Below are 12,147 nucleotides of genomic sequence, written 5' to 3' on the forward strand. Positions count from 1 at the left end.
GGGTTAAGCTGCAGGCATTTAGGAGATAGGGCCTTGGGGAAGCCCTGAAGTCACCTGGGAATGTGGTCTTACAATGGCTTGTGGGGCCCTGCCTATACCCTCTCTGTATATTTCTAGTATAAGGTGTGGCAGCATGTGCCACCACATGCTCACATCTATGTTTTGGTTTTTTTAATCAGACACCCAAAGAAATGGGGCTGTTAAATCTTGTTCTTGATCCTCAAAAACTATGAGCAGAATATTGCCTTCATAAGTAATCTGTCTAGGTATTTTGTTGTAGTGATACACGTTTAAATAATCTCTCTCTCCCTCTCCCTCTCCCTCTCCCTCTCCCTCTCCCTCTCCCTCTCCCTCTCCCTCTCCCTCTCTCTCTCTCTCTCTCTCTCTCTCTCTCTCTCTCTCTTATCAATCCACTCATTCAGGACTTTTTAAGAATAGAGTATATTTCTAATTGTGTTATCACATGGCACAATAGATCTTTTGAGCTGACCTCTTCTGAATGAATAGAATTTTGTAGTCTTAGTTCAACATCTTCCCAAACCTCCTCCAATACCCCAGGGCTCTGCCCTACCATACTTCTCTACTTATGTGAGGTCAACTTCATTCAAATCCCCACGTGACTGATTGTTGTATTAAAAGAAAATTTACGGGAAAGTCGATGAAGAAAATGTTGAGTCTACTCCCAGTACACACAGAGCCACAACAGTGCAATGAACTTTCCAATTGAGTGATCTAACAGGGACACTGTAGGGTTTTTAGGGAAAGCAACATGGCAGCGTTATCATTGTTAAAACATTTTAAAAAGCTATCCTTTATACTGCCTGGCCTATGTTTTATTATTGATTGCATCCTCCCCGCTTGGAGCAGTAATTTTTGAGTCATCCACCCTTAACTTTGAGAGAAGGAGCTGTGAACGAAGGGATCCTTTAAGGTATGACACATTCTAAATATTCCTCTTTTCACAAACACCATAAGACCAGAACGCTGAGTGAGGCCAGACATCACAAGTCATCAAATACACTTTCTACCTATATCTGTATTTATAATGAATTGAAAGCAAAAGCATGAATCAAAATTGCAACAACTCAAAAACTGTTGGAAGATATGTTGGTTTTTAGGTTAACTCTTAAGACAGCTACCATGTGTGACTTAAGTTTAAAAAGTCACTAGGTTTGTAAAGGCATGAAGTCTTCAAAGCTGCTGTCTTTCAGAGAAAATGTATTTCTGTGCCCTAAACCCATCACCTGGTTTGTGAACTACATTTGACTCTAAGAGCACCATTGTTGTAACCTCTCCAATGAACCTTCTCCCCCTCCTCCCCCTGCTCTTTCACCTGCTTTTCTTTCTTTCCCTCTTCCTCCTCCTCCCCCTGCACTACCCTCCCTTCCTCCTGCTCCTCCTCTACCTGCCTCTTCCTCCTGTCTTCCTCCAATCACAACTTTCAACCATAGCCATTTATCTAGCAATTCATCAGTTCAGCCTAAAGTCTTGGAGGAAAACACAGGCACAAATTAATTTAAAAAAAAAAACAAAACAAAACGATTATGGCACATGCTTAATAATATTGTGGGTTTGCAAAAGGGAAACTGAAAAAGACATTTTGTCATCCTTGCGATCCTTTTAACTCGACTGTTTTCAAAACATCTGATCTCCAATACCCCAAAAACAAAACCAAAAAAACTTACCTCATCCACATTTTCAAAGGCATTGATGATGTCATAAGGTAAACAAGACAGCAGATCAATCACAAACCAAGTTTTCAGATAGTTCATCCTTATAAGCTTCGGGTCAGAAATGACCTCTCCACCCGGCCCCACAAAAGTCGTGTGAAAATTTAAAACAATGTCCACCAGAAAAATCACGTCCACCACACTGTCCAGCACCAGCCAGGCGATATTGTTCTGCTTTGTTTTGAAAGAAACATTGTAAGGAACCATGATGGCGGTGTAGAAGGTAAGAATTAAAATCACCCAATCCCAAGTAGTTTTAAAAGCACAATAGTGTAAGATGATATGTGGTGGCGTCTTTGGCGCTTCTTGTTTGTACTGAGGAAGGATGTCTGATCCCAGCTGAAGCACCTAAAAGAAAGCAACAGTGTTTATAAACAGTTGGGACGCCTCTGAAGACAGCTGTGACTGCACACCTGCTGGATGCCCCAATCACAGACCGAGTCACATGATTGTCAGTTTTAGGACAATCATTCTGTATTGTTTCCATTCCCTTTTCCGAACTGCCCCAAAGTTTGCTCGAAGGACCCATGTGTGAGTGCAACTACTCAACAGTTGATCTGATTACTGGTCCATCCGCCTGGCTCTCCAGTGGCACAGCACCTCAGATGCTCCTGCTTATGTACTGGGCAAGCCTGACAAGAACCATGTGACTTTCACTGACTGCTCCATAGTTACTCGGGTGACTGACTGTCATTCATTGTTCACACATATTAAACACCTTAGAAAACATCCTTTTGCTTCTAATGGTCTCCCTGAACCAATGGCCTCGATGTTGGCAGTCTCGCTGGATTTGCTCAGCAAGCTCACTGTCCTGGTGGCTAACAGGACAGAACTGGGGAGTGATACAGCCCATTTTCCCTTTTTCTCTCTAAAACCAGGATATAAAATGAGCATTGTGTTTCTTATCCAGTGCAAGCTTCCTTTGGAAAACAAAATAAAGTACTAAATATTATATAGTATAAGGTTTAGCTCTCTGTACCTCTTTAACAAATGGAAAACTATCAGAGCAAGTTTATATAAACCTTAACTTACTCTGTGGGGTCTAATTAAAGCAAGAGAAGGAGAAAAGCAGATGACCCCAGCAAGGGCCAAAAGTGGAGACCTCAAGACAGGGTTTAGATTGCCTGCTGGACTCTGGGAACTGTGAAACAAGTTGAGGAAGCATATCCAAAATTTCCATCTCTTACATTAATGCCATTAAGGGTAATGTGTGTGCCAAAGACTGTAGCAATGGGGTTTCTTTTTCTCTTTCTTTCTTTCTTTCTTTCTTTCTTTCTTTCTTTCTTTCTTTCTTTCTTTCTTTCCTTTTTTCTCTCTTTTTTTTTTTTTTGAGATAGGGTTTCTCTGTATAGTCCTGACTGTCCTGGAACTCACTCTGTAGACCAGGCTGGCCTCGAACTCAGAAATCTGCCTGCCTCTGCCTTCCGAGTGCTGGGATTAAAGGCGTGCACCACCACGCCCGGCGCAATGGGGTTTCTTAACTAACTTATACAATCACTATTCAGTGCTTCTAAAAAAAAAAACCAAACAAACAAACAAGCCAGGAGGGAGGAGTCAAAGTGATAAATGCATCAAACATTTGAATGCATGAATAATCGAAGGTAAGCATTAGCATATAACTGTATAGCTTTATTGTTTATTCCATAACACACACATAGGGGTGTGTGTGTGTGTGTGTGTGTGTGTGTGCTTGCATATTCATGTACCTTTTAAAGTCTGGAAGAGTATTCTAAAGTTTCTCATACATCAAACTTACTTTAAAAACTAGGTATCTGGCTATTTTCAACATTAAAAATGCTACTAGTATTTTCTATAGTTGTATATCATACTTATGATTTTTAACTTGGGGCTGTTAGCACTATTTTAAGGCTATTTTATGTATCTACCTACATTCTCGGAGCCCTGGGTATATTTTATCCCTAAGGTCTTAAATTACTTACTAACCATTTATCCTAGCAGGAAAGTGAGCACCATGTTGAGATGGAGTGCTTGAGGTAAAGAACCTTGCGTAATTATGGCTTCTCTCTTACCTTCCAGCCAGCATCAGCTACAGTTCCACTGGGGGTGGTAGGGGGGAAGAGATGGAAAATGCTTCCTTTGCCGTCATCTGTATCTTCACCTTCTCTAGTTATATCTCTACCGGTAATCCACTGTGTTTTAAATCTGGCTCACACTAGAATCTTCTGAAAAGGTTTCGTGAAGTGTGGTGTATTCGCACCTAGACACCTCACCTCTGAAAATCATGGCACTGGCCTTAAGTGGGTTTTGAGAAAGCCTATATTTTATCTTTTCCAGGTGACCAGTGTAGCGCTCACATGGTATCTTTTTCTCCTTTTTCCATTTCAATCCTAGCTAGTCAGACAGGATTAGCAAAGGAGAGATGCTCCAGAGGGAGGGGAGCAAGAGGAGGAGGAGGAGGAGGAAGAGAAGGAGGAGGAGGAGGAGTAAATAAATAGAGGGAGAAAGGCCAGTGGAAGAGTAGGGCATGGGAGAGAGGCCAGTGGAGGAGAGGGGCATGGGAGAGAGGCCAGTGGAGGAGAAGGGCATGGGAGAGAGGCCAGTGGAGGAGTGGGGGAAGGGTAGGACACAGGAAACGATGCACACCTGTTGGGATTTTGACCTTGGACATAGGAAGCCAGGTCTTCTACCTGATCTCTGCATTGTACTCCTCTATAAGGCAGTGAGTGACAGCTCTGTCTACCATCTTCCTTTCTCTTAGATCGGTATGAGAATACAGTAACATTTCTGAATTTGATTTTGCATCAATACACACTGTTTCCACCTGAAGATCTAAGTGCTACCTGGGCTAAGGCAGTCTGGCCCCCTGACAGAGAGGTGACAGTATTTATCCCTACCCAACATAAGTTGAAGGTAATCAGTCAGATACCGGTGCATGTGGGCAATTTATTAACTGCTTTTATGGGGACAGAATCTTTCATCCTAGAATCCACTCCAATTCTTGATCAGGTGAAAAGGAGATCCAATTTATGTGTCTTGGAAAAGTGAAAATTCCAGAGGAAACTGCCTCGAGCAAATTGTTTTAGTACTTTCATATAACTGAAAAGACAACACTCCTGCGCCCACTTGGTGTTTCTTTTGGATCTAGTTTTGGAAATCCAAGGGCACATTCCCCCTAGCCCCTCTGCATGACCATGGAGGAAATCTCATTTGACAGTCTGGCAACTTCTGCCTTCTGTAAAGCAGCAAACCTCAGACCTAATAGAAAGCAGTTTTGCATTGGATTTGGTTTTATGAATCCCAATTCACTGACTGATTTAAAAAAAAAAATCAAAAGTCAAAAACAAAAGAAAAGGGAAAGCCAAATGAAAAGAATGAGAGTGGAAAAACTCCCTGAAATGGCCATGCAATGATGGGATGAAATGCAAAAGCTCACAGGAAAACATCCTGGAGTGGTTGTGGTTCAGGCTGTTCCCTCCTACAGACCCTTCATTCTAGTAGGGGGATAAGGTAGAGAAAGGGGCCAGCAGGGTATCTGCTTAGAATACCTCAGCACACGCAGAAGCAAGCTCAGACCCTTAGCAAGGAAGCAGTGCTTGCTAAGGAATACTTAGTAAGGATCACTGTTGTACTTGGTACAGAGCACTGTTGTACTTAGTAAGGAGCTCTCTTGAAAAGGAAACTCCACCTGGCTGGATTCGAATGTGAGCCAGCTGCCGGTCGTCTTTGTTCTGTATGAACAGAATTACTTAATATTGTATTCATATCCTATTTAAGCATGGCTATACCACAAAGTGCTCTTCCTTCTGCATGATAACAGCTACTGAGGAAAGAAAGAAAGAGAGAAAGAGAGAAAGAAAGAAAGAAAGAAAGAAAGAAAGAAAGAAAGAAAGAAAGAAAGAAAGAAAATAAAAAAGAAAGAAAATAAGAAAGAAAGAAAATAAGAAAGAAAGAAAATAAAAAAGAAAGAAAATAAGAAAGGAAGGAAGAGGAAGGAAGAGAGAGAAAGAGAAGAGAAGGGAAAGGAGGAGGGGAGAAGGGAGGGGAGGGAGGAGGGGAAGGAAGGAGAAGAGAGGAGAGGAGAGGAGAGGGGAGGGGAGGGGAGGGGAGGGGAGGGGAGGAGAGGAGAGGAGGAGAGGAGGAGAGGAGAGGAGAGGAGAGGAGAGGAGAGGAGAGGAGAGGAGAGGAGAGGAGAGGAGAGGAGAGGAGAGGAGAGGAGAGGAGAGGAGAGGAGAGGAGAGGAGAGAGGAGAGAAAAGAAAAACTAAACAGAAAAAAGAAAATCTGTACTAGGTCTCTTTGTTAGGAAAACTGAACTCTAAAATCAAGGAATAGACTTTATTTCCTAGCCCTCTCTAAACCAGAATTGGTATTTATAGCTAATTAAGATATGCCTCAGCTCATCTTTCTCTAGCAATGTAAATCAATAAACATATGGATTTAATGGTATCTTTCTCCTCCTTACGCAGTTAATTCACAACATTTTACAAATGAAGCAATCATTGTTTGGTTGGATCTCTCTCTCTCTCTCTCTCTCTCTCTCTGTGTGTGTGTGTGTGTGTGTGTGTGTGTGTGTGTGTGTGTGTGTGTGTGTATGACATTTGGGGTTGCAGTTATGCCATGACATACATGTGGAGGTCAAAGAAAATCTACAGAAGTCAGTTCTCTGCTTCCATATGGATTCCAGAAATAGAATTCAGGATGCCAGACTCACCAGCAAGCACCTTTGGCTACTGAGCTTTTTCACTGCCCTAACTCCTCCTTGTTTCCTGTATCATCCCCTCCCCTAGGCACCACCTTGCATTTGTAACTGACCCTAGAGTCCCAAGTCTATGTAAATGCTACCATGTCTTAAATTCTTTATCAGTTTCCTGTGCTGAGTTTTCACTCCTTAGTACCAGCGTATTTCTTATTTCTCTTTCCATCCTTCATAGAAACCCAACTACAGCAGAAACCCTCAATTAATGTCTTACTCACACACACACTCACACACACACACACACACACACAAATGAAGGAATGGATGGATGGATGGATGGATGGATGGATGGATGGATGGATGGATGCTCTGTCCCATTTGTTCAATTAAATCATACACTCTCTAAGCATCACATAATATAGCATGAACTACATCTCCATGCAAAAGTTAGTGAGAACAAAAAGAAATATTTCAAATTTCTACAGTTTTACAAATAGATAGGTGTGGCAAGATTTTCCAAGCTCCAATTACATTATAATATTAATGCAGCAGGAAGCCTGTGATTGGACAGGGAAAGGGGAGGCAGAGCAAAGAGTTGCAGGGACAGAGAGTGACTCAGAGAAGAGAGAGGGAGAAGCCAAGATGAAGGTAAACAGACAGTAAGAAGATACTGATCCCTTGTGGTTTTAAATAACCACAGGTAGTTATGATATCATAAAGGATAGAATAATTGGGATAATTTGTCTAATCTAGGTAGGCAGCTTTTATCATTATCAATTGGTTATGAAATTATTCTTTTTTAATATTTCCCGCAACAGATAGGTAGATAGATAAATAGTTAGGTAGGTAGGTAGGTAGGTAGGTAGGTAGGTAGGTAGGTAGATAGATAGATAGATAGATAGATAGAGAGATAGATAGATAGATAAATAGATAGATAGATAATCACTAACAATTTTGCTTATATTGAGTAATTTGGGGAAAAGTGTATCAATGCCACTACCTTGAAAACAAAGTCTTTCTCATACTTACTTCAGCTAGTCTTGAATGCTTGTGGACTGTCTCTGTTTTATTCATTGGTGTAAGCTGCTGTAAAACACTTCGGCTATTTGTCAAAGCCCGTGTCAATCGGGCAAACTTCGTCCAACCTTCAAAAGATGAAAAGAGAGTTTTAGTTATTCATATACAATGAGTTGGAAATGAATTCTCTCAGAATGTCAAAGGATTGTAGCCACTCTATCCAGAAAAACTGAGAAGTGTCAGTTTTATCCTTAAGTAAACACCCATAATATGTTTGAAGTGTGGCTAAAATGAGGTACATTCTAATATCTGTGGTATTTTGTAACATCTGTGCCTTTCTCAGATCTATTATGCAGTCCCAGTAGTCAAGGTAGATACTAGGTTTAAAAACCTTTGTGTTCCTTTGCTTTGCATGAGTTTGTTAAGGGAAACCAGCTGCCTGGCCAGCAACTCCTTTCTCAGCACCCCATGCATCTGTGTGTTCCAAGTCCCTATATCTCACTAATGGACTGTAAGCAAAAACATGATGCCACATCTGTATCTCTATTTCAAAAGCAAGTTGGTATCAAGGAGTCCTCCCCCTTCTACCAGCTGGATGCAACTGGTAAGGCCTAAGGGGAAGGCAAAGCCACTGGATGGCTGTGCAAAAGGATGCCAGCCAGGGCCACTTGCTTTGAATTATTACATAAACAAGAAATATCCTTCTCCTGTGTCAAATCATTTTTTTCCTTATTAGAAAAAATAACACATAACATTACTACATTATTATTGTTTGTTAGAGTGGCTACCACCACCTTAATGAAAACAGTTCTTCTGTACACAGTGATGTACAGGAGAAATAGCTCAATTCCAACCACTCTCCCATATTATGGTTCATATCACACATTCTACTTTCCTTGTAGCATAACAAATGTTATTTCTCTCATTAACAACTGCAGTGATATCTAAAAAAGTTATGCTTGGAATATCTAAAGCCCTAATCATATTTTCAGAAAGAGAAGTTGCTTTTGGGAAAAAGGAATGTGAATTTAATGGGAAGAAAATTTCTTCTGGGGACTCAAATTGCCATTATTAAAATCATTAATTTCAAAGAAATACCAATGAGATGTGAGCAAACAGAGAAAAACCAGCCATATTCTGGCCCTATCTCAACTATCTTTTCTCTAGCTAAATCAAAAGCTCGTCTCTATTAAAGATTTGTTTAAACCCATTTCAGCATTTCTGCAGTATTACTCATTGATGGGATAGTTCCCAAACAATTCCTTAAAAGTGAAAACTACAGCTGGTCAAAAGGGGTGAACTTGATGAAATTTCAGATGATTCACTAAACTGAAGAAACTCTGGGCCTGCAGAAGGCTAATGCCTGTCAAATCGCAGCGTACAGGTAACACTGGACTTTACTATGAGTCATTAGACTAGTTGTTCAGGCTTAGAACTGCTTCTACCAATTCTGCTCCTTCTGTGCGTTCACAGACAGTCAGAAGTAAGCTGGCATGTGTTGATGGAAAGCCCTGTTTTCTTCCTTAGTAGCAGACCTTATCCTAGTGACTAGAATTTAAAGTCAAGTTGAAGGCAGCATTGCGTGAAACCCAAAGTTCTGTACAACGTTCCAGTCTCACAATAAGGCAACAAAGACACCATCAGCTCTCCAGAAATTATAGCATCAACCTAAAGAATTGACTTAAATTCTCTATAACAAACCTCAATTTCTCTTCTGTGTGCTAGACCCACACATATCTCTGCCATTGGCCATGCTTTTCTAAGATATTCTGTAGACATCTGGTTCCCAACATGTCCAAAAGTCATCTCATCATTACCTTCTTTCTGTGTTGCCGATCCTAAATCTACCATATGTCCCTGATCTTGATGAATTATCTGGTGCTATTTCTAACTTTCTAAACCCAACGCCACCCATACAAACACACACACACACACACACACTTCTAAGCTTTCTAGTTTATAATTTATGAATATATACCTTCCAAAATGAATGCCTTCCAACCTTACATGTCAGACCATACAGCATCTGCCATTGCAGTCAGGTGACAACCCCCTGAGAACAAGTCCACATGCTGCTAAAATTCTTTCTAAAACACAGATCAGAGCACACATTCCCCTATTTCAGTCTTTCAGATCAACCTTGGAGACTTCCAGGATAGCATGGTATGTCCTTGGAAGAGAGGACATTTAGCTTTCGACCACAAGGATTTACACTATATCTATCGCCTGACATCTCCTCTTACTGTTTCCAACCTTACTAAACCAACAGAAAATTAATTTAAAAAAAAAACAAATTCAAACGATAGTTAATCCTCCCAGAGTTCCTTTTACATACTATAATACCCCACTCTTTGCTTTATTACCCTCATCCTACCTGTCTAGAATTCTATTTGGCTAATGGCAGTTCAGACTCAATTGAAGGATTACTTCATTCTGGAAGCTTCCTACAGCCACTTGCAATGCCCTCCTTCATACACCATAGCATACACATCATGTGACAGTGGCAACATCAATGCTGTTGTAGATTACTTTGGGTAAACTAAAGTTCATCTCTTCATGGTGGCACTAAAGCTGTAGGTAGGTTAACAAAAGGCAACTGACTAATCCAATTTTATTGGAGACTAAAGCCCATTTATGTGTTCCTATAGTGGGCCTTGGTCATGGGGGGGGTGGTGTTGTGTGTAAATAATAAGGATGCCCTTAGATGACTGTAACTATTTCAGTCATCAGCATGCTAAACTATATCTGATAATTCCTCACCTTACATCAACTGGGTATTATAGTTGCATAGGCTATTTCTAGAAACTTCCCAGCTCATCTTTTTTTTCCCCTCAAGGCTTATATTTCTAAAAAAGATGATGTGAGATCTCTGTAGATCTGAGTAGGGTCAAAAGAGAAACCCATTTGCATTCTGTATACACAATAAAGTTCTGCCTAGAAAAAAAAATCTGGAAACAAAGGAGATATACAAGAGGAATGTTTGCAATAAACTGAGCAAGAGGGCAAACCTTCAGAATGCTAGAATTCACTCTTCTCCTACAACCATGCCAACAATAAGGCATGTGAGGAAGGAAAAATTCAACCATGAAAGCTATTGTCACTTACTCTTGCTGCTGCATTTCATAGTAAGGAAACAGTAGTTCCTAATTTAAATACTGGTTTCTATGTGTCTGCACAACTATATATAGTCTGATCAACGTAACTTGTAAAGGGCACTAATTACATTTCGGTTGAATAAGTGAAACACTGAGTGAAAAAAGTTAAACAGAGATTAGCACATCACTTGCCTTAGATACAATGAAAATGCAACAAAGGAGCTAGGCTCAGCTTTCAGTGGGTGTCAATATCTATCTAACAAACTCTGGAGCAGAGAAGGTAAAGAGTGTTCCTACTCTTCAGAAAGAACCTGAGGACCACTAGCTGAGAAAAAAGGCAGGGCTAGATGAGGGGCCAGTTCTGGCATAGAGAAACCAAAGTCAAGGGCAATTGTCACGGAGCCATCCTGTAGGAGTTTGCTGTCAGCAAGCCCCAGAAGGTGGAGCACCAAAGCCAAGCCGAGGTGTGATGTTCCTTTCATATGTACATCAGAGGAAGAGCAGGAAGCACTGCCCACCTTGAGCCCTGACCAGGGCCCTCTCACAATCCTCTGCTCTAATGCTCTAACATCGGCATTTCTCTGAAGACTTCTATACCTCCTTCCTCCCACCACCTATCCACACACTTCACCTGAAACAAAAGCCACACCAAACACAACAACCTGAAGTTTCCCTCCCTCCGTGGCTTCCCACCAACCCACAAGGGCACCTCTGGCCTGCTCCCCATCATCGCTAAGAATTAGGCACTTGTGTCTCCTTGACAGTGCATATGCTACACGGACACATGCTCAAGAAGTCTGTAGATTTCCCCGCTACTGTAAACCACGCCATGTTGAGTTTTCTTCCGTCTATCCCTTTGTGCTCTGGATCTGCCTCCTCCATCAGTGACTACGTGAGTCTATTTGATATCTCCCCAACCCCAACGTTACGGTCAAACTTTGGGAAAAGTCACACAATCACACTGTCTAGGTCAAAGCAAAAAGACTCATCAGCATTTCTCACTTCTCCCCAGGACTGCATCCACCCACCTCTCTACAGAAACCTAACTGTGCGCCTGACAGCTCAGCAATTCGCTGATGTTACTTAGACGTGGTCGATATGGGGTAATCTGAACAGACAGTTGGCTATGAGGAGTGGGATGCTTGCACTGTAAGTTGTTCATGACATTATGAGAACATTTGTTCTCCTAAAAGCTCGGGCTGCCAACTCCTTCTTAATAAAACATTAGTTTAGCTCTATTGGGTTGCAATTAACCTCTTTGTCATGGACTGCCTAATCTTAAAAATGAAAGGAAGTCACAGAGGCAGTTAAATCAATCTATTGGGCTGCAACACAAGATTCCAATCTATAAGGAAAAAGCTTAGGTAAACAATTTTGCTCTCAGCCAACGAGACGGCCTGGCATAATTACTCCTATTTCTTCTGCCGTCTCCTCTCTAAAGAAAAGCATTGGTTTTGCAAGCAGGTTACTTTTTTGATGTTATTTTTATTCTGGGAGAATTTTTTTTTTACCTCATTATTGGCAAAAAGGTGTCATGACTGCTTGGCAGAGGGTGTTTCACACGGTAATTATCTTAGCAGTTTGGAACTCGGTTTGAAAATTCTGTACAGTATCAGTGGGCAGAGATTTGGATAATGATCTTTAGGACA

At 41.2% G+C, this 12,147-nt stretch overlaps 1 protein-coding gene across 1 annotated transcript in view; it reads right to left on the reverse strand.

The window, feature by feature from the left end:
- Kcnh5 (potassium voltage-gated channel, subfamily H (eag-related), member 5) overlaps positions 1-12,147 on the reverse strand; it is a 280,116-nt gene that overhangs the window by 215,289 nt on the left and 52,680 nt on the right. Inside the window, exons 5-6 of the mRNA NM_172805.3 lie at positions 7,416-7,531; positions 1,686-2,078 (exon numbers count right to left, since the gene is read on the reverse strand). Coding sequence (NP_766393.2) covers positions 1,686-2,078; positions 7,416-7,531 — 509 coding nt within the window. The remainder of the gene's footprint in view (positions 1-1,685; positions 2,079-7,415; positions 7,532-12,147) is intronic.

This window comes from Mus musculus, chromosome 12 (genome assembly GCF_000001635.26).
Source record: "Mus musculus strain C57BL/6J chromosome 12, GRCm38.p6 C57BL/6J".
Lineage (NCBI taxonomy): Eukaryota > Metazoa > Chordata > Mammalia > Rodentia > Muridae > Mus > Mus musculus.